This window comes from Mytilus trossulus, chromosome 4 (genome assembly GCF_036588685.1).
Source record: "Mytilus trossulus isolate FHL-02 chromosome 4, PNRI_Mtr1.1.1.hap1, whole genome shotgun sequence".
Classification (NCBI taxonomy): domain Eukaryota; kingdom Metazoa; phylum Mollusca; class Bivalvia; order Mytilida; family Mytilidae; genus Mytilus; species Mytilus trossulus.
The window spans coordinates 74,820,040-74,843,734 of record NC_086376.1 but is presented as its reverse complement, the minus strand read 5'-3'; the positions used below and the strand labels follow the sequence as shown (position 1 = coordinate 74,843,734).

The 23,695-nt window shown below is 30.5% G+C and overlaps 1 protein-coding gene across 5 annotated transcripts in view; it reads right to left on the bottom strand.

Moving 5' to 3' along the window:
• The window catches only part of LOC134715971 (protein FAM53A-like), a 37,807-nt gene extending 15,996 nt beyond the window's left edge, over window positions 1–21,811 (bottom strand). Inside the window, exons 1-3 of one of the 5 annotated variants that reach the window (XM_063578582.1) lie at window positions 21,761–21,811; window positions 13,410–13,456; window positions 616–817 (exon numbers count right to left, since the gene is read on the bottom strand). In XM_063578582.1, coding sequence (XP_063434652.1) covers window positions 616–705 — 90 coding nt within the window. In that variant the 5' untranslated portion in view covers window positions 706–817; window positions 13,410–13,456; window positions 21,761–21,811. Of the gene's footprint in view, window positions 1–615; window positions 818–1,096; window positions 1,231–7,252; window positions 7,373–10,781; window positions 10,893–13,409; window positions 13,457–21,760 lie in introns of those variants that run through there. The other 4 variants (XM_063578585.1, XM_063578583.1, XM_063578584.1 and 1 more) reach the window with 4 other exon arrangements.
• Window positions 21,812–23,695: the final 1,884 nt, after the last annotated feature.

The window sequence follows — 23,695 nt, the reverse complement described above, 5'->3', positions numbered from 1 at the left end:
ACTACAGTCTGCCTTTCACCCCATCCTGCCCTTCAGATCCTTATTATTTTAGTGTATTTATTTTTTGTGTCCTCATGATATACAATAACTGACCAACATGACATATATTAGTCTAGGGATTTTTATCTGATAGCTGACCGATATCTGTTAGACAGTAATAAATACATCTTATGTATGATAGAGATCTCATTGATGACCACAAATATTTTCAGCCACATAAAACAACCTATATAAGGAATCTTATTAGACTTTATATGCCCTCAGGTTATCATAATATTCCCTGTTCTCCAATTACTATATTATTTGCTTGTCCAGTTTTAATTGTAAAATGAAATATTTGCCACTGGATGTTAACCAAACAATTAATCAACTAAGCTTGCATCCTTCCTTCACGTAACATGCACTAAATTCCTTCATCAGCTAATACATACCTTTGAAGTCGGTACAAGCGGTAGTAAGCATGGTATTTTGACATATATTCCCAAACTTCCTCATACATTTGATACTAAATGAACAACATTATGTAATATTATCTAATACGTGTTTAGAATTAAAAAAAACCAACATACTATTCATTTTTTTAAATACGTATTAGTAACTTGTAAAGTTACTTACAAATGTAATCGGAGATTTTCCCTTAGTTTTGGCACATTCTTCAAGTTTCTGGTCCTTAAGCTTATCAGCCAGTATATCCACTGCAATCATCTTGTAATCCACAATGGATTCAAATCCACATGATAATATTTTCCATGGTGAATCACGCCATCCACACAATTCACATTATAAAGTCCTTATCAACATTTTCAATTCATTAAACCTACAAAAAAAGTTTAATATTTTGAAATCAATGTTTTGTTATTTAGTTTGTTTAATTTGAAAAAAAAGTATTGAGATGTTTTCCTTTAAATTTTCAGCTTTCAATTCAACAAAAAGTACAAACTGCATAGAAATAAAACATCTAATACACAATCAACAGAACTCGAATCCAATGAACTTTAGTCCAAGCGTTCAGAAAAAATATAATTGTAACACAAGATCTTTTGACAACAAATATTAATACATCTATGACAAAAATAAATAAGTTCTTTCAGATTACCAACTCACTGTGAACTACTTGTAATACAGATCCACTCATGCAGATAATCTCGTAAACGCCAAATATAACGGGAATATTTTACCCTACCAATAGGTACTATCAGTCAAATATGTAAATAAGATATTGTACTTGAAATAAATGAAGAGTGCAATCACAAGCAAATACATAGGTGTGTACAGAGCCTAACTACTCACCCCATAATAAACAAATATTTACACCTTTTACGATATTATTCCCGGTTTGTTTAGCAGCTGATAGAAAACGTTTTCTTTAAATCAATAGCTCTCATTACGTTCAGTTTGTCACTGTTTAAATTGTTTCTAGGTTTATTTTCATGGAAATTGAGAAAACGTTACTTTGATGAGTAAACCATAAATTATATAAGTTTTTTTGTTCCTATTTCCTAATAAAGTACTCAAACACACATACATGTGATAATAGTTGGAGTAGAAATTTTTATCTGTTAATGTCACTTGAACAGTTATCTCTAAATTACAGTTTAGTGAATCAGAAGAAAGGCAAATGCTACTTACACACAAACACACACACACAAAGTTAACTAATGAAAAATTTAGGCCTACCTATATTGTCAACTTTAATCTCAAAGCAAAATCTTAGTTTTGAATTAATTTAACTGGAACAGAATTTAATTTGTTGTATGTTTGCTGTATGATTAAAGTGACATCTTAATTGTGTGGTTTTCTTTCCCGTTAATGAACCATAAGTTAATGAACCATAATATGTATCCTATTTTATCTATTCAAATCAGTACATACAATTTACAGTGCAGTTTATTTTGGCATTACTTTGTACCCATTATTGCTAAGTGGTTAATGGCTGAGATGACCATGATTAATCAAATAAACAGACATTTAAAAATTCAAAAAAGGGGGGACATGCAATCAGCTGCATTGCAAAAGTGATTCAAACTTTGAATTCTGATATAAATAACGAATGAAAAAAATTACCCATGATAGATAAGATACATTTCATGGCTCTAAATTCTTATCATCCATTAGAAGAATTGACATTACATTAATTTTTCATTTAGACCAAATAAACAACCTTCCAAGTTCATTGAAAAAATATTTTTGAAAATTAAAAAAGGGAAGTAATGTAAACTTAGACCATCGATTTAGATGACCTTATAGAGAACCAAAAAAGTCATTGCTCAAAAGAATGTCAATCTTGTTGTAAGCAATAAGAACCTTCAGAAAAATGTTGAGATAAAAAACTGCAATAAAAGTGTTTTCTTATTGATAATATCTGAGGTTTAGTTGACATTTTGTTTCTACATGGATGAAATGTTCCAATATTCACACTATAAACAACAGTGAACCATTGCCTGGTAAATCTCCAATAGATATAAAAATATTTAATATGTATTTCATTTAAATGACTTTTTAGAACTTTCTCCTAATTTCAGTATATATTTCAACACATTATTAAAAATATTTCTCTCTTAAGTTTCTTCTGTTACAAACTAAATGCGTGTAATATATGTATGCTCTAGATAGCTGTCAATAGGCAAAATAACATATTTTCAGGTACCATGTTTTTTTTAATTTATACTGTTGCATGGTACATCGATTCATGTATGAAATTCTGTCAATATTCCAATACCAGCTAATTCATCAGCAATAATCTAAATTAAAATGTAATATATTTCTTCTACAGTTACAGCTTTTTTACCTGTTCTATAGATCTATTGATGTTTTTTTTATAGCCTAATTGGATTTTTGAGTCTATTACATACTTGGCAATGTGACAATTCGGCTGGTAGGTATTAATCCATTGTGATTTCATTACGGTAATTGATTTAACTACACGTTTGATTGCCCCTTCATGTAATCTTACACCCTTCTTCCAACATGCTTCTGTTATTTCCAATTTTGGTCGAAAAACAAAAATAGTTTGGCCTGATAAAAGTTCAAACCAGGTCAAAATATTAATTGGGTATTGTCTGTTTCAATATTCCAGTGAACAAATTCAACTGTTACCCTGACATGTGATAGCAAGATCACTGAACGTATTAGGGTATATGGAGATTCAAAAATAGACGCTCAACACAGCCAAATTTTAATACAAGAACGACAAAAGCATAGACTAAAAAAAAAAAAATGAAAACCTATCAAGTCAGTTTTAAAATAGCATAAAATCCCAGTTCTATACTAGAATCTCTAAATTTCATAGATATAAGAAAACCTTAAAACTCAATAATCATTCATTTATTTTGGTGTCAGAGTACCAAATTTTGTGGATTGAGGAAAACTCAGAGATATTTAATTTGTGGTTTTTCAAAATTCTGCATAACTTAATTTCTATAGATAATTTGTAATTTATTGATCATTTATAATCATGGTTTCCCTGTACCCACGGAATCCATCAAAATTGGTATGCAAAGGATAATTATAAATCCACAGTACAACAGAACAAAAATGGATGTCTTTTAAGTTTTAATTGTTTGTAATGTTGGCCCATTGTTGGGTACTGTTTTGCTTTGACCTTAACTAGATGAAAAGTTTACCTAAGAACTTAAAACCGATGTAAGCAACTGTATTTCTAAAGTTCTACTAAGTTGTTATCAACAAGGGATCTTTCCTGTATTACATGACCTTACATTAGTTTTGGGTAGCTGTCTCATTCAGACATAACAAACATCTGAATTCATTTCCAATATCAATTTCCAGAATGTACCGGTATTTTAAAATATTTTTTGTGAATCCAAAGTATAGAGCCTGGTCTTAAAGACATTTTTTATTCTGAAGATATTTACATTTGTTTATACACTGTAACTGCTATTCATGAGACCAAGGTTAGAGGGACATATAAATCTATCAATGCCAGAGAAAAGATGCCTTTAGAGTTTGTACTTTCTCACAAACTATGATGCTTAGTAACCTAAAGGGTTGAAAAGATTAAATTTTAATGATTACATAAAGAATTCTTCAAGCAGAAAATCGAGACGAGGCCCAAATACAGACTTATCAAAATTATTTATATATTAGATGAATATTTTTACTTTTCATCAAATAAACAGAATAAGGAATAGAGAAGTACTTAAGCCAACAATACAATCATGTGTGATTTTAATATTTTGTGGTGTTTAGAAATGTTGGCAAAATTTCAAGATCTAGACTTTTATTGTATTAGCCTTTCACCTTTATAAATACTAAGTATATAGATAAACATAAAAGGCTAAGATTATTCTTTGGCACCGAATCAATACTACCAGCATTCTTATTTTTTTACAAATATTTTAATTGTAAATTTCAGATATGAAAATAGCTAAGGAGGTCCTATTTATTTGGGTAACGATAGAATGTGTGATTACTTCAGATAAACCATACCCACAAACGTGCCGTTAAAATTTCCTTATTCTCCATAAGAACCAAAGACACGCAAACAATATAAATTTAATTGTTATGTTTTCAGAATGTAATTACAAACGGTACATACATAATTTTGTTCCCTCCCACTAGGCCTATGAACGTCAAGTTTGTTTAGAAGTCTATTTTTTTATTTTTTTAAAAATATACCATGAATGGTCCTTTCAATTATATATGTAATTATAATAAACAACTTTTACAAAGCAATTAAAGCTTATGGTCCAATATCATAACTTAATTATGCCTGAGTCTTATAACTCTTGGTTTCAAAAATTAATGAATATTATTAATAGGGAAGACAGTGAATTCCAAGTGAACAATATCACACTTAAATGAGTGACATATTTAAAAATAATCACAATTGAAAGGGAGTTTTTCATAGACCCAAACATTACATAACAAGAATGTGTCCCAGTACATGGATGCCCCACTCGCACTATCTTTTCTGTTGTCAGTGGACCCTGAAATAGGGGTCAGAACTCTAATTTGACATTAAAATAAAAAAAATCGTATCATAAGGAACATTTATACTAAGTTTCGATTTATTGGACTTCAACTCCATCAAAAACTACCTTGACCAAAAACTTTTACCTGAAACTGGACAGACGAATGAACGAACGGATGAACAAACGGACGAACGGACCCACAATCCAGAAAACATAAAACCCCTCTACTATCATAGGTGGGGCATAAAAATAAATGCACATCATCTAGCAACCTAGGAATTTGTTGAAGTGGAGTTTGTCTTACATGTGTAAAAATGGAATGATTTGTTATAACAAACGTAAAGAAAATAGTGAATACATGTTAAAAGTATCTCATTCAGAGCATAAGTCTTTGTTACTATATGTAAAAGTACACTGTAATTGTTGAATTAGAAAGGAATCATGGCCTAAGGTTGTTATGAGTCTTTTTTACCCCTGCTGTTGGGTGTCTCATTGACATATACCCCATATTTCCTTTTCTAATTCACATTTTGGAAGACAGTCATTTTGTTTTAGATAACCATTAATAAAAGCAATAAATTCAATTCAGTTCTCAGAGGAAACCTATGGACTTTCAGGAAACAGCTGCCTTTATTAAATAAATTACTCTGAGAAAAGGAAATGTTATTTACATAATAACAAATTCTCTTTTTTGTTACAAAATTCACTGCTTAAAAGACAGTCAGATTTTTATGCTAAAACAAACTCTTTTCCTGACAATTTTCTGTAGTACAAATGTGAAAAATAACATAAAGGGATGAGATATGATTACCAATTTTGATTCCAAATAATTTAGATGTAAAACAACTATAGCTCACTGCCTTCAACAAGGCTGTATGGTCAGCCATAAAAGGCCTCTACATGACAAAAATAATTCTGTCACTCTTTCACCATCTTCACCATTACTTCTCATAAAAAAAGTCCGCCATTTAAATACAGCCTTCATTTGAAAGCAACAGACATTCAGTTAACCAAAAAAATACCCTTAAATTTCCTTGGAAAGTTTATGGATTAGTTTCTTCATATGATGAAGTATCAAATCTTTACCTCAATATATTCTCTTTTTCCCTTCATCACAGCAAGGAAGTATTAAAAACTCATCTATCTATTATTTCATATGTAAAATATCATATTTTAAAATACTATTAGTATATTGAAAATTCTACTTTGCTATATATATTTTTGATAAAGAAATAACCCTTTTTATTCTGGTGTAATGAGGGTTGTCTGTAGAATTGAATCCAATCACAAAATCATTCTTGTAAAAAAAAGTTGTTCTTCAAAAACCACATATAAAGTTCTTTGTTCAATTATAATCATTAATAGTAAGTTCATAACATGATTAACCAATACCTGTACCAAATCCATTATTCCTTTCTATTCAAAGCCTTTTTGTTGATTTATTATTTCAAATGGTTGATCGAAATATTAAAAACATTCTGATCAATGTCAAAAGCCAGTTCAAAGAAGACTTTAAAACTCATCTTGCATGTCAGAAAACAGATTATAAACTGTTGTTCAATAAAACGCACAAGGATGGGAATAAAGTAAAGCAGTTGTAACAACTGTTATGTTTATGAATTATTGTCAGCTGTCGGTGCAAGATTTAATAAAAGTTACCAAACAACCTTGTGAGCGTATGTTCTATTAACATTTGCATAATTTGAACCAAATTTTTTATCTTTCTAAAATCGTTATTATTTCTCTGTATAAAAGTATAAAACCACAGTGGCTTAATTCTTCATTACTACATGAAAATAAAATGTTTTCAAGGTTTAAAGATGTATGCTATTCTATGTGTGTTTGAAATAAATAACATTAGTACCATGTTAACAAATATATTAGGCAGACATGAGGCACTTTAAATACAGTAAATAAACTCATCATAGATACGGGGATTAAAATATTGTACGCCAGACATGCAAGACGTGCGTTTTTTCTACAAAAGACTCATCAGTGACTATTGAATTAAAAAAGTTAATAAAGGCTAAATAAAGTATGACAATAAAAGTCTTTCACCAAACCTAATGAGACGATCTCATCATTTCTGAAATTTATGTGCACATGTTTTATATGATCTGCACATGACAACTTGTGGTAAACACGAAATATCTTATTTGTACAACTATCAGATAAAGCTATATTGGAATACAATGAATGTATAACTAATCTAATATGAATTGTCCTAAATATACATATATGTATATCTCAAAGCTAGAGGAAGACGATTATTTAGTTTTTTTTGTTTTTTTTTATCTTAAAATAAAAACAACTATACTTACATTCACAAAGAAAACTTCCTTTCAAATTAAATTTTAATAAATTTAACCATTTTCACTTTAATCTCAAAAACAAAATATATTTAAAATACCAAATACAGGTTTAAATGTTTTACAATATTGAAATTATTAAATGCCTTACCTAACCATTCAATCTCTAGTATATATCCAAATCCTATTTGTCCTAATAAGGTTAATTATCCCTTAGTGACCTACCGATTAGCATATAATGACCTTAAGTAATCCTACATGCACAAAACGAATGATTATTGCTTTGTAAATTATTAATAAACCTAATTAGCCACAGGCATAAAGATATTAATTTAGTGTGAAGAAATAGATGAACTATAATACCTATAGATATTAATTTAACATTGCTATGTTCTAAAGCGTCATAAATATTAGATCAAAACTATATTCTAATGTATATTATTGGGTCAAAGATTGCATTTTTATCCTTTCAAATATGATGTTAAGAATTCAGGTATTACTAGCTGCTTTTCTAATATTATTTTTTTTAAATTTTGGAACAAGTAATATTTATGTAAGCTTATTAAATAATATGTTTTCTTGATAAAAGGGTAATATAAAGGCAAGTGTAAAGCTTTACATATGAAATGTTAGTTACAGTGGCGAGAGGGAGGTTCTGAGGGTTGGAACAGCCTCTTTCTTTTTGAAAGATCAATGCATTTGAATGGGGACATATAGTTGGAACCCCCCCCCCCTTTTATCCTGGGTTAGGACCCCCCTTTTTAAAATGGCTGGGTCCACCCCAGAATAATACATACAATGGAAATTCAATGGAATAAGATTAAAGTTCAACATACCATGTCAGAGATGGAGGATACACAAGATAAAATGTAAAATAGCCAACAATGCAAGTAACACATGATCATGAAGGCAAGATAAACAACAAGGAGTCCAAATGAAGCCGATTAAAGCAACTAATAAAAGTTAATTATATAGTCAACTTTTCTTATTTGGAAAAGCCAGTATATCTAATTAAGATTATTTCACTGATATTTGTAATACTAAGTACCTTGGAAAAATGGATCATTTAGGAAGCAATCAAAGGATCTCATAATTCATGGTAAAATAAAATATTTATTTCATAAAAGATTCATATGTAAAAAGCAGGTGGTCAATTTTTCTTAAGTAAAGTATTCTTAATCTGTATTTTAGGGTTTTTAGTAGTCATAAAATATCAAAACTTTAGCTCAAAGTATATATTATGTAAGATTTTCAACTTTCAAGGGGTAACAACATGAAAAGAATGTTTATATGTTGGATAATTGTGTATGAAATACAAGGAATGCATACATATATGGGAACAGTGTTTGTAGTGTTGTGTCCTCATCTTGACAGCTGCCTAGGTGGACATTAAACAATGAACTATTGAGTAAACATCTACAGCAATATCTTGGTTTTACTAATCATTTATTTCCAAAAAAAAAAATATGAAGCCATTACTTGTTCTTGTCAGTAAAAAAGAGACGAAAGATGCCAAAGGGGTGTCTAAAATTACAAGTAAAAAAACCAAAATGAAAGTATTACTCAGATATGTTCCTAGTGTCATTTTGTTGTTGGGATGTACAAGCACCCAGCCACGTCCACTTATATTTTTGTCCATCTGATGAGTTAAGCTTTTTTCAACTGATTTTTATAGTTCGTTCTTATGTTGAACTGTTATACCACTGACCTAGGTAAGGGGGAGGGTTGGGATCCCGCTAACATGTTTAACCCCACCACATTATGTATGTATGTGTCTGTCCCAAGTCAGGAGCCTGTAATTCAGTGGTTGTCTTTTGTTTATGTGTTACATATTTGTTTTTTGTTCATTTTTTCAATATAAATAAGGTCATTAGTTTTCTGTTTTGAATTTTTTAAATTGTAATTTCGGGGCCTTTTATAGCAGACTATGTGGTATGGGCTTTTCTCGTTGTTTAAGGCAGTGCAGTGATCTATAGTTGTTAATTTCTGTGTCATTTTTGGTCTCTTGTTGAGAGTTGTCTCATTGGCAATCATACCACATCTTCTTTTTTATAAACAACCTTGACCTAAAGACATGGATATGGATTCAACTGTAAATGAACTACAGTGAGTAAGTATATGTACCTCAAATTCATAACTGGATTTTCCATCAGAATAACCAGTTCATAAAAGTCTTTAATATGAAAACATGTGAATAGAAATGGCATATATTATCCATTTATAACTCCTTAAATAGTTACAACTAAATAGTATCTATGTTCTCACTATAGATATATATATATATAATGACTTTTTAAAAACTATTAATTCCTACAAATTTTGGATCATAAAAATAAAATGCTAACAATTACAGTAATAATTCATATTTTAATATGATATACAGTATCAAAATGAATCATAATTTGAAAGGCCTCCACTTGAACATTCAGTAAAAATAATGCAATTTGGGAAATTTTTATTTTCATATTTAGCCCCAATACATTGCCATGTATTAAAAAAAAAGAAGTCCAAAGAGTTATAGCAAATCTATATAAACAAGGATTTATACAAAAACAGTGAAGAAGCAACTATAATATTTATCATTTTTGTTGGGGGATGTCATAAATCAATCAAAAATTCATTAAAAAATCATATAAAAACTGTAAACCAAATTTATTTCGTGAGCGATTTAATTTTGTAACTTTTGTGAGGTAGAACACGAAATTAAGTATCCGCAAAATCAATTGGTTTACAGTTCATGCTGACATCATGAAGTAAACTTCCAGTCTTAAAAAAAAAAAGGCACAAGTGACTGCCTAAGAAAGGGAATGCTTCAGTCATGCTTCAATTTTCCCCACAACATAAGGGGAGACCCCCCCCCCCCTCCCCATGCCATGCAAATCCATTATAGGACCAATTCTTTACGAAATAACTTCAGAAAATCAATGACAAGGTTACAGAGCAACTATGGAATTATTTCTTTACCAGATGCTGAAAATATCATTTAATTATCACAAACAGTAGTACAACTATCATTATAAACATACAGAGGTACCAAAATCTATTTGAAGCAATCACATTTGAACAAACCATATATACAACAAATAACTTTCCAATAACACATACCTAACAAAATAAACAGCAGCAATGCAAAATCTACAAAAATTAAGAAATGACCAAAACAATTGGAGCAATCTCCATATCAGATGAGTTTTACTTATTTTTTTGTTTAATACAGAATATTTATTATTGCGAATCCTTGACCACTGGCAAAAATGCAATATGTAATTCATGCAACTGCAAAAATGTTATGGATGAAAATCACAACTGAAATTCGTAACACATGATTTTGTTTTCGCAGACCAGTGATACTGTCCTATTTTGGCATTAATAAAAACATGCACTCATTTCTGAATTTACAGTATTCTAAAACATGTCTGCATGCTGCAATCATAAACAATAGTACCTCAATTTTTTAACATAATGACTAAATGAATGCATAGTATTTCAACAGTTTACCATTATCATACATGTACCAGAATAAAAATACCAACAAACTCACCACAAATCTGGACTTACATCATCTTCAGAAAAGTTGCAAACTGACAAATTTTCTGACACCAACAAAACAAGTACAAGTATTACATGTAAGACCTTAAGAAGTATAATTATGTCCAAAATTACTGATTACATGACAAAGTGGGAATGACCAAAGGCTATTTTTGATACATCAATGTCATTATTTAGTTTTATAAATTATGGTCATCACCAATATATAAAATGATTCAAATTTAAAATGGTCATTGAACATATATGAACAAGTTTAGTCAAATTAGCAATTACATGTATAACACTTCCAAAGCTCATTGCTTTTATAGAATACAAATTGGAAAAATTTATGTTTTTGAGAAAGAGCTAAAACAATAAAATTCTGGTATTTTTTTTTTTTTTACTTTATCTGAAAGATTTAAATTTTGATGCAGATTTAAGTAAGCATGACAGTGGTTTCTCACAAAAAGTATTTTAAATAAAATATTTATGTTAATGTCTTTTTTTTGTTCTTTATAATGCAAGCTTACTGGTTTTTCCAATAGATCATTATGTAAATGTTACATCCAAACTGGTATATGTATCAAGTCCAATTGTTATTTAAGTTAGAAAAACAAATGCTATCTACCTGCATAATATTGAAATAGGGTTCAAATATCAACACAACGCCTTCACACCCAATTATCTGGTTTTCCATATACAAAGTACTTGTAGGTGCTATGGAGTCAAATATTGTATATATATTGAAGATCTATATTATTCACCTGGTAGACCAAATATTTAACAATGCATTTGTTCCAAGCAAAAACTGCACAACCGCATATTAATCAGAAAACTTGTAGACTGTTATTGTCTGTAAATGGCATTTTTCTAATTCATTATCAGTTGGAAATAACAAAATGCTGACATAAGCAAATTTCTGAATACTTGCAATGACTAAAATGAGTTTAACACATTGTTTAGCGACATAGTTGATACAATTAAGAGACAATCAATACAAAGCATCACAACATCAAGCCTATTTCTGTCCTAAATATTGTACAAATTAACATGGTTGGTTATATAATTAGGATAAGTTTTGGTGTAATTACCAGTGAAACAGGCGTTAATAATGACCATTTAAAGTCATAAAGGTAAAAATATGCATTACTTAGCCTTGAGCAAAAAGGCTTACAAATAATATGTGTTTCCTCTACCCTGCATGTCCTTAAGATACTTTTGTAGTTTTGAACTAGCACTATCATATATAGTAAGATTTGTTGCCTTGTTGAAACCATTCAAATACTGTTGACACAGTGATATGGCTTAGTTCCTTGCCTACAACTGACCTAAGGCAGTCATTTAGTGCATATCATATATTACGGGTTCTGTATACAGGATTTGGAATAAATGTTGTTGAATGAAAATTTTAAGTAAGCAATCTCCACATGTTCACACTGAACTTTTTTCCCCTGACAAGGTGATGTTAAAAGAACTTGACATAGCATGTTACTTTGTAGATGCTTTGCCATTGTTGTAGACTGTATACCAACCTCTTAATTTCTTTTGAATAAAAATGTGTATACTAATTAACTTCTAAATTTCTTTTGAATAAAAATGTCTATGTCCAACACTTGAACCCTGAGTGCATTTGAGAGGCTTGAACACTTTTACAAATGAAAAATATTTGTCCTCATCAATACCCCTTAGTGACCTAGTATGATGAATAAATTGTTAATGATGGTGACAAAAACTTTTCTAAAACAATTATCAATACCAGTACATTGGATAACTCTAGGTCTAAATCATACCACCTTGGTTGTCATACAGGAAAAATGTATACGAAAATGCAAAAGTTCAATTAAGAATTGAATGCTTCTTTTTGTAAATTTATTGGGTGGTAAAAGCGTTGACCGAAGTACATTTTGTATGAAGCGCGGAAGCGCTTCATTCTAAAAATGTACTTCGGTCAACACTTTTACAACCCTATAAAGTTTCAAAAAGAAGTATTCAATACTTATAATTACATTTTTTAGCTAAAATCATGAAAACACGATTTTTATCCAGTTTTATTTAATTCACCTGTGCACTTTTTTTGTTGGACCTCGTGTCATCATGCATGATAAATGTTATTGTCTGATGCAATTGTTTACGGAATAACATGTTAGCCAATCAGAATAACGTATTATAATGAAACTTACATCTAATGTAATTATTGATAAATGAAAAGTACTCATAAAAGTTCACTCCATCTTTGGCAAGCATTAAATGTATGTCCAAATCTTGATATGATATAGAAATATCTTCAAGTGTGGAGCCAGGATTTGGAAAATATAGGAGCTGGTAAGCTAATGTTTGGAATGATACTTGTACAAGACATATTCATTATATTTGAAGCTCCATAAGGCGTAGAGAGGGTGCCAACCCCCTTCCACCCCTTAAATCCACATCTGATCTGAAAATATAACACCTTACCCTAGGTACCTTACCTGAAGTTGGTTGCTGAATCTGAAGCTTAGTACTTCAGTGTATTATGTATAGATGTGAACTATGTGAACTAGTAGCCAAATCAAATAGCATGCAGTTATTGGAAAACCCATTTTTCTGCATTGGATCAGAGGTTTTATGTATACCTAGTCAATACACAATTATAAAATATTACCTTCAAGGTCTTCAACTACTAATGGCCAATACTGCTTCATCACAAATCTGTAACAAAATATTATCACTATGTAAATATAACATGTATGTAATCAATATTAAATTTTATAACAGAAGATAAGGCTTATTAAAGCCCCTCATCAAATCAATAACAGCTGATTTTGTTGTGACTATAGTCAATTTCTGTGTCAACAGGAAGTTAATTATGCTCCATTTCTAAGTACACAGGAAGCACCATTTTTCAAGTACATTTCCCCCAAAAAAAATCCTTTGAGAGCAGTTTTTCTGGATTGAATTTTCACTGCCTTTTATCTTAATTTTCAAATCAATATAATAAGTGACTGTTTATCTAAAATATAATGGAGTGGTCTTAAAACCAGTCCAACTATGTTCATAAGAATGTTCTGAAGGTAACTGCAAAATTCGTAAATACACATTAAAGCAATATCAGATGATGAGGGGGGTTTTAACGACCTTGACTTCCTATGAGGGTCTGGCATTGCAAGGTCAGTGGTCAAATTAAATGATCTTGTAGAAAAATAGGATTTTTATTATGGGTACGAGACAAAAATAAATTGAGTTTTCTGTCTATCTGATAAGATTAAGTTCTGAACATTCCTTTGTTTGGGGATGAGACTTATTTCACTTATCTTTGATACTTGTGGTAAGCAATACAGATGTGTTATCAAAAAAATGACAATGTACCGGTTAACTAATAGAAAAAGACATTTACATTATAATGCAATTATCATACAGGTGCAAATAGTAATAATGTACATGTGTAAAAACACATTTACCTGCTTTCAACATATATATATATATATTTAAATTATTTATTTGCAAAAAACATTTTGTAACAAATTTAAAGTACAGTAAATGATACCTACTAAGAACAAATGTCCTTAAAACAACAATGAAACATAGAATAGAAGGGGTAAATTAGTGTTTCATATGAAATGATTTCCCTCTAGTCATTGATTTCACACGTTTCATTTACACCTACCTGGTGGTACCACTTGTTTGAATACTTGTGTGTGATACAATGAGGGTAACATGATACTGTCAGGTCACATGATACTGTCCTGTCATTCAAATTACATGTTATTATCAGTTCTCCATGGTCATTTAGTAGTTTTATCACAAATGTTCAATTTCAAAATTATTATTTTTTTTTTTCCATCCCAAGTCAAATGTACTGAGCCAAGGCTCCGTGTTGAAGGCCGTACTTTAACCTATAATGGTTTAATTTTTAAATTGTTATTTGGATGGAGAGTTGTCTCATTGGCACTCACACCACATCTTCCTATATCTAAATATTAAAGCCATTAAATATACATGATATTACAGTTCTTGCTTTCTGAAAAATCCTAAATATGATTAAAAAAAATGCAACATATCACCAATAACATATATTTTTATCATTACTTGTAATCGGATACTTCCTTTCAACATGTTAAAGAACATGAAGAAATGAAAAAGCAGTACCATATATTATTATGAATTGTTTTGGACCTACAGTGCCCTAGTTACAAGTGTATCTGTCGGAGTCTCAGTGTCTTTCTGTTAAAATATCTGATATATGCTTAACCTTCTTACATTGACATTGTGTTTTGACTGTATACAATGGTTACCTTGTCAAATAACTTACAAAAAATACCTATTGGCAGTATTGCAGAATAAATATATCTACAAACACACCAAAAACAAGAATGTGTCCATAGTACACGGAGGCCCCATCCACACTATAATTGTCTATGTTCAGTGGACTGTGAAAATGAGGTAAAATCCCTAATTTGGCATTAAAATTAGAAAGATCATAACATAGGGAACATGTGTACCAAGTTTCAAGTTGATTGGACTTCAACTTCATCTAAAACTACCTCGAACAAAAACGTTAACCTGAAGAGGAAGACAAGAGGGACTAATGGATGAACAGACAGATGAGAGACAAACAGAGAAATAGACTCACAGACCAGAAAACATAATGCCATAAATGGGGCAATAAAATACCAGAGCCTAAGTGGAACATCAGACTAGGTGTGACTACAACATTTTACTAATGCAAAGATCTTAAATTGTCTTACATTACAAACTCAAAGCTTTGACCTTTCAGGTTGTCAATGTAAACCCAGCAAAGCACACGGAACAGAGAATTAGTAATTATATTGGACTTAGATTTACATTTAGAAATATATGATGATATGAGTATATTCTAGGAACTGAAACTCTTCAAGACAAACCTGTATATCAAATTACATGATTGTTGGTTCAATAGTTTATGGTACCGTATGTAAATGAGGACACAGACAAAAGTGAGACATGTATAAAGAAGTATCCCAAAAAGTAACACATGGATATTTTATTTTTGTACATGTATAAGGACTAATTATTTTCATGTTCAGGAGATTAAACCTTTGTGGCAGCAAACTTCGGGATAGAATGTAAGACTTTGGCAATGGTAGCTCACAGCTTAAATTGGGTAGCCCACATATATAGCCCTATACAAGAAAAGCAGAAAATTTAAGTAGCCAACACTAAATTTTAGGGCCCATTTGCCCTTCTAATTTTATACCCTGAAAGTATTAAAAAGTTGGAGAGAACTTGAAGTTAATTAATAAAATTATTTCATTGTAGCAAATGAATTTTGCATAATAAGAATCATGGCTATGGTGTCAAAAAACATCCTAAAAGAGAAAAACAGAAAACTCTCATTGACTTTAAGTGAAAAAAGCTATGGTATGCAAACATGCTGTTTTTCATCACTATTTAAGTATTCATAATATTACAACCAACTTTTGCAACTTGCATACATGTACAACATAATGACATTTGATTGGGTGTTATACTGTAATCTTCAGTTCTGTTTAATGTACATTTTCTTTAATCAAATTTCAATAATACACTTGAAATGTCACAACTTCATTAAAAGAATTTATTTCAAATTCATTTATTCTAATGCATTTCTAACTCTTCCACTTTAGATTTAAATCTTAATTGTTGCTATCACCTTTTATTTGTATTCTAAATTTAGGGAGCGTAACAGTAAATATATTTTCATAATTGACCAATTTTCTCTACAGTACATAAAAAGAAATTCGTCACTGCTTTCAGATGTAAATAATAGATAACTTTATTCTTCTTACAACTGGTATAACTGTGTCTATGTCTAAAACAGATATCAACGTTTTATTTTATTGCCTTTTTAAGATACATTTCTTTTCTGTTTACATCGTTAAAATTCATGACAAATTACTGAACCTCTCATATGTTCAAATGTCAACAGATCTCTCAAACAAAACAATCTTATCAAATTTAAGCTGAAAATTGGGTAATCAAATTGCTTTAACTGGCAAGGCATACAAATTGAAAACAAGTTACAAGCAAGGCAAGCTGAACAAATTAGATTATTACTTAAAATAATATTCAACCATTATCAAGAGATTTTTCATGACAAAATTATTCATGGACTTCTAAACTTCACAAAATCCTTGGAAAATTTCTCACAAAATTGGTATATACTAATGGTTTTTTAAACCAAGGCTTGTTGCAGGTTATAAATGTATTTGAGTAATGTTTAATAAATACCGAAAATTACATGTTTGTTTGAAATAAAAACAGTCTGTATTTCTGAGTTCAATAAGGTCTATTGTATAATTTAATGAGAAAATAATCAATATCACAAAGGGAAATGAAGCAATATATGATTATACCATGTATAAATAACTCAGTTTAAAATCAGTCCAGAAAATTGTAACCTTTATGTAGCTCAAGGTCGTTTCTTTACATTTGACTCACTTTGCTTTATATTAATGGACCAGACAAATTCAATAAATATCAGATTTACTTTATTTAGGAGTTTTTTTAATTTAACGATCATTGTGTATTGCTTAATAGATGCACTCACTGGCGGATACGAACTGCAACAATAACTCTGTGTTATAACAATAACTTGTTTGTATAACGCACATTATGGCGGAACTGACTTGCATGGTATATTGACTTTTTGTAATTATTTTTTGAAATTTGCTTTTAGTTTTACAACCATTATAACACATCATGGTTGGGGCGTCATTTGAAAATATTGCATATTATATGACTTTATTAACAATAAACTATAAAACTATGACATGACACCTATACATATACTGCTATAAGTTATATAACTTATAAAAAACATAATGTTACCACCATGACCAACACAAATATAACAAGCAAATCTTTATATCAATAATTACAAATAACATACAGCCGAAATTTTTGAAGAATGAAATACTTTGTAGACTTTTATAAAGTTTCATTCAGATTGATTTGTCATTTCAACAGTTTCTGGGCATAGCATATTTTTCCAAAATAAGGTACACTATCGAAAAATCTTTGTAATATAAATGATTTGATTCACACATGAATTTTTTTGATAACAAAATATTTTAAAACGCTTCTATGAGGGCATGACCTTTTTTGAGACGTTGGGATGAAGTGTTTATTTTAAGCTCCTGATTTCGGGATTGATCCGTTTGGGATGCGGGAATTCTTTTTTCAAATTTAGGGATGTCAGGATTTAAATTTCTGTAAATTCAGGACAGGACCTCGGGATTTCATGTTTTGAAGCCAGGGTTTTCAGGATCAGAACCCCTCCGACCCCCCTCTCCTATTGTTTGTAGTTTTGGAGACTTTCTTGTTTATACTTTCACTTTCATTTCAAATGTTTTACTTATAAAATAGACATTCATAGTTTCCGATAAACTGATGTTTTATTAGATGTGTCAAGCTTCTTTTATCAGATCCTTGTTAGAAGTGGTCGAATTGGGTTTTCATACATTCAGAAACTGTGCTGCTTTCTTGTTTATCAATAATCATTAAAAAAAACTTGATGACATGAGCTGATAGGCAAACGGACCTGAAACAATGAAGTTCAACAATCAGTCAACCACCTTTTCATTTAATGGCTGAGCAAACAAAAATTTAATCGACCATCTTTTTTGTTCCACCAGATCTCATAAAAAACATAAAAATGTTTCTACAATACAAAAGATAATGAATGCTTGTGGCAGATGCTTTTAAATTCACAATTTTAGGTTGAACTGAAAAAAATCAGAGTATTGACAAAACCCTCCAAAATGAAATAAGCCTCTTCACCCTCTTGCAAACCTCATTGATCAAAGCCAATTGATCTACAATTGAACAAAAGCCGACCTTGACCTTGAATCAGGATATATTGTGATAAATTGGCATATGAACAATTTATACTTCCATATTTTATGATAAATGGTTTATCAAAATATTTCCCAGGGGACGCATTTCATTTCAAACATGCAAAAAGGTGATAAAAGAATATAAGAGAAAAATGTATTAACAAAGCATTACTCCTTGTCAGACCATAATATAGATTAGTTTTACCTGACATTTAAGAATACATGGTACTAAACCCATTATAGAAAATATTAACCTTTATCCTTTTTGTTTTCAATATAATTTGAATGACAATTGTATCGTGTATTTACACAACGTAGAGAAAAAAATACCTTCAAATAGTTCAATCTAGTAGGTGAAAGTAACCTCCTTTTTATCAAAATTTCTTTTATAGAAACTTTGCATGTCAACAAGAAACTTGCACATTTGTTCAAATGACTCTTAAGTACCAGTAGAAGGAAATGATATGTACCGTATGCAAAACTGGCCATTTACATACCAATACATAACAAAGTGCATAGACACTAAATACAAAAATAGAAGATGTGGTATGATTGCCAATGAGACAACTGTCCACAAGAGACCAAAATGACACAAACATTAACAACTATAGGTCACCGTACGGCCTTCAACAATGAGCAAAGCCCATACCGCATTGTCAGCTATAAAAAATGAAAAAATCGTTACACTTGTAACAGTTTATATTTACCCCTAAAACAATTGCTTCAAACAATATTAAACCTTTCTTTCATGTGAAGAAAATGAATCATATATAAACAATATACAGGGAAAGACTTGTGAGGCAATATCAAAATGTATATAAAAAAATATATATATATATCAGAGTCAATGTCATCAAAATTAATCAGCTATAACATAATTTTTTAAGTGATTTTCAAATATATTTATATTTTTAATGTACTTCTATTTTTTCTACTTTTGATCCATTTGATACTGGCAAGTGAATATTTGTTAAGCTAATGTTAAAAGGCTTCACAGGACCTTCCACTAGATATGGGTTTTTTTTGCTTAAAAAAGTTGAAAATAAAAGTGACAACACCAGGGATAAAAGAGTCTTTGATCCCTGGTGTTGTCACTTTATTTTCAACTTATGAGTTTGAATGTCCCTTTGATATCTATTGCCTCTCTTTTTAAGAGTAATAGACCTACAAACAATAGTACACAAAACACAACATGGCAAACTTAAGACTAAGCAACAGACATCCAACAAATACTGGAGTTGATTCCGGTGCTCCAGAAGGGTAAGCAGATCCTGCTTCACATTAGGCACCTCTGTGTTGGTCTTGTTAGGACAAACCCAGTATTAAATCAAATTTGGTAGGTCACATTTGGGAAACAGGGACAGGAAAGTAATAACCAAAGAGGGTCCTGCACCTGTGTGCAGGAAGTAGCAATAGCAAGTCATACTCTATTAGAATCAAAAGGTAATTATATTCAATGCTATTTTTTGGTAAAGCGAAAAGCTATCTGCAAGTAAAGGAACCCTATATATGTAACAACTCATAAAATGATCTGTTTCAATGCTTATGAAATTTCATTAAAACTTCATAAATTTAGAGTTTCCAAAGTGCTTTCTCGAAATTTACCTTCATTGGGAATGCCCAAACACAGAAAGGTCCTAAAATGGCCCCCTTTTTTGGCGTAAATTTCAAATTCGGATTTATTTACAAATATCACTATAAATTATAGCTCATACATTGACTAGATAGGATAAAAGCCATTTTGTTGGAAATTTTACGTTTCTGCGTTTCATTATGACGTCACAAGTTGTACTCGTATTGATTTTTCACGAAAAAATCACGGAAAATGGGTAAATTTCCAATGATTGTTTGACAGGAAAAATAGAGCGCATACGTCGACAACAAAGATCTTTTAAAATAATGTTTGTGAAGACATTTAACATGTCTTATTTGAATATTAAGCTTGTCGAGGCCAGCACTCTGTGTTTCCTGGTCCATTTTTTGGTTAAAATCCAGCTGATTTTGTCAAATTTTACCAAAATCCCTTATCTTGACCTTTTTGGGATGTAAAAATTAACGTGTTAGAATTAAATTTTGACAAAAACAGCTCTGTGGAGTTGAAAGACATGATTCCAGAAATGACCTATTCTTATGTTATCATGACACAGTAAGAACACATTTACTTGGGGTCAACCAGGGTCAACATAACTCATTCATAAAAGCTTCCACCAAAAAAAAACTGATTGCAACGAAAAAGCGTTAATTCCAATCAATACACCTTAAATTCCCGTTACACCAAAGTTCCCGTTTAATTTTGACGTCATTTAAAAAGATATCTGACACCACTATAAAATATTGAGTGATCATACCCGTAGCCAGAGGGGGTTCGGGGGGTTTGGACGAACCCCCCTTTGAAAACAAATAAGCACTGTTAAAGTCAATGTTCTGTTAAAGTCGAGTTTGTGAGTCCAACGAACCCCACTTTGGGAATTCCTGGCTACGGGCCTGGTGATGTACATGTTATCTGCGGTATCCATCATTTGTCCATGGTATCTTAGCTCTTAAGACCTAAGAGCCAGCAGCTATGTACATGTATGACATCAAAAGTTCAAGCGGCACCAATTCTAAGGTCAAGCCGGAGTAGCAATAAATTAGAGTGTATCAATCATTCATAAAAGACTATAGCTAAGATTGGTTTACTCAATCATTACATTGTTTGCTCAACAAGAAAACTGACTATTCTATATTTAAATAATAAAAAGAAATGCTGATAGTACCTGTGCTTGATTTTGTTGATGACCACTAACTCAGTGCAAAAAGTTCAAGGAATTATGGGGTTTAAATTTAGTGTGGTCTTTTTGTCATGTTTGTTTTAATTATTAAATTTTATAATCATGATAATACTTGATAATTATTTAAGAAATGTTCTTATGATCTAGAAAAGTTACTTGACATGCGAAATATTGAACATAATCAGAAATAAACAGATCCGACATTCTGAAGACCCTGTTGAGGACCCCCATAGGATCCTGCATCAGAAAAGTGGAGACTGGTGCTTCAGATTCGTTGTCAGCACCACAGAGATTCCACTTAGTGTGATTGTTTCCCGAATTTCAATTTGGATAATGTTATTTCATTAAAAACATTTGTATTTTGTCTTAATCATAGTCTTCATGCTTACCAAACCAGCCCATCTCAAATTTCGGGATTCTTACAACAGGTTTGGTTTAGTCATGAGGATTTCCGAACGTACAAAAAGTTTTATGGCGGGAAAATTAAAAATTCATTCATAATTATTCTTTAGACAGTACCAGAGTGAGCTGGCAAATTCACTATTTCTTATTAATCTGGAACAAGTTTCGTTAAATTTGTCTAAGTAGTTTCAGGAAAAGATCTTTGTAAAAGATAAAAAAAAATTACGAAAATAATCTGTTACAAAATTAAACATCTTTTTTGTATGACTTGTAAGTTGTATAGTTCTGATCAGTACTATACAATACAAATCCTTGCTGAAACTACTTTGACAAATTTAACCAAACAACAATTATATTTTATTTGTTATTGATTGCATGCCGACTATATATGAGAAAGGTAATGGGGATACCTTCATGATGGATAACAGTAATAATTCTTGCCAAATGACGTAACGGTAATTTTTGTTGCATGATATAAAAATATGCACTTTCATTTAGCAAAAGAAAAATCAACTGATTTTGACGAATCACATTAAAAAAAAAATTATAATAAAGATAATGATTATTATTTGAGACTTTTGACAAATCACTGTGAATAAGGATTTTTGACGAATCATGGTAAAAATAGCCATAAAACAAATATATAATAAATGTGTATACTAAATCGGGAATATCAAGTAAAACAAAGTGTTAATATATACAAGAAGACAGTGACTCAGTCACAAAAGGTTCACATGAAAGTATTTATTTTTCGTGCAACGTTCATCACAGAAATTATTTCACGTTCAACGTGAAATTATGTCTTATTTCACGTTTTTTTCGTGCAAGCACCCCCCTTAACCACCATCTTTAATGATTTCATCAGCCAACATGATTCAGATAGTAAGAACTTGTAGGGCATAACTTAAAAAAAAAATCAAATTTTCTGTTCTGAATTATTTATCTGAAACACAAAGCTTAAGTAGGAGATTTTTTTGAATCAACTTATTTGATGACGGTTTTAATGGGTTTAAATATAATTTTTGCAATTAAAATGATTTGATATAGTGAATGCATTTTATTCTGAACTTAAAATGATCATAATCAGAGCTGTGTTTCTTATTTTAAAATGAGATAACAGTCCAACAATATGTCCCCATAGAAAAGATGTCAAAAAAAGGAATGGTTCCAATTCAGAAATCTTTTCTCTTTTTCCTAGTCATGATGTTGAACGAGTTCTAAAATGCATACAAAATTTCATCAAAAACTGAAATATTGCCCAATTACATATTTTTGGCTACATCAAAGCATGCAAGTTTGGCATCACTTGGACAAAAGGTTCAAACTAAATCATTCAGAAACTCAAGTTTCAGACTTAGTCTAACCACAATGGTTGTTTATTTGACCATGACTTAATGACATCCAAATCAATATTCTTCAAATAATGTGCATTACCAAACCAAGTTTGAATCAGAAATTGTCTGAAAAGACTTTGGGCATTCCTTTTGAGAACAGGTGGATATTTATTTTGAACACATGACATTTTTATGGTGTTGTTTTCAGTTTATATATCGTTGTATTTTCATTATACTTTAAAAGTTTACCTTTGTTTTGAAATTGTATATGCTAGCATGTTGTACTATACATGTATTGTAAACTCAACAACACAAGTTTTTGGCATCTTTGACAAATAATTGTATGTTTGTTAAGATTTGCATTATATCTATGATGTTTGTAAACACAAATACTGATAAAATCATAATCTTGCTTTAATTTGAAATGATCCATGAACACAGATGATGCCCCTGCTTGCATATCATTTAAAGTTATAAAAGGACTTAATTGAAGAAGGGTAAAAGTGATGCTACTCAAATTTATACTTGATCTGAGTTTTGTGATACATGTTGTAATAAGTAATGTGTATAAGTTTCATAGGATATGGT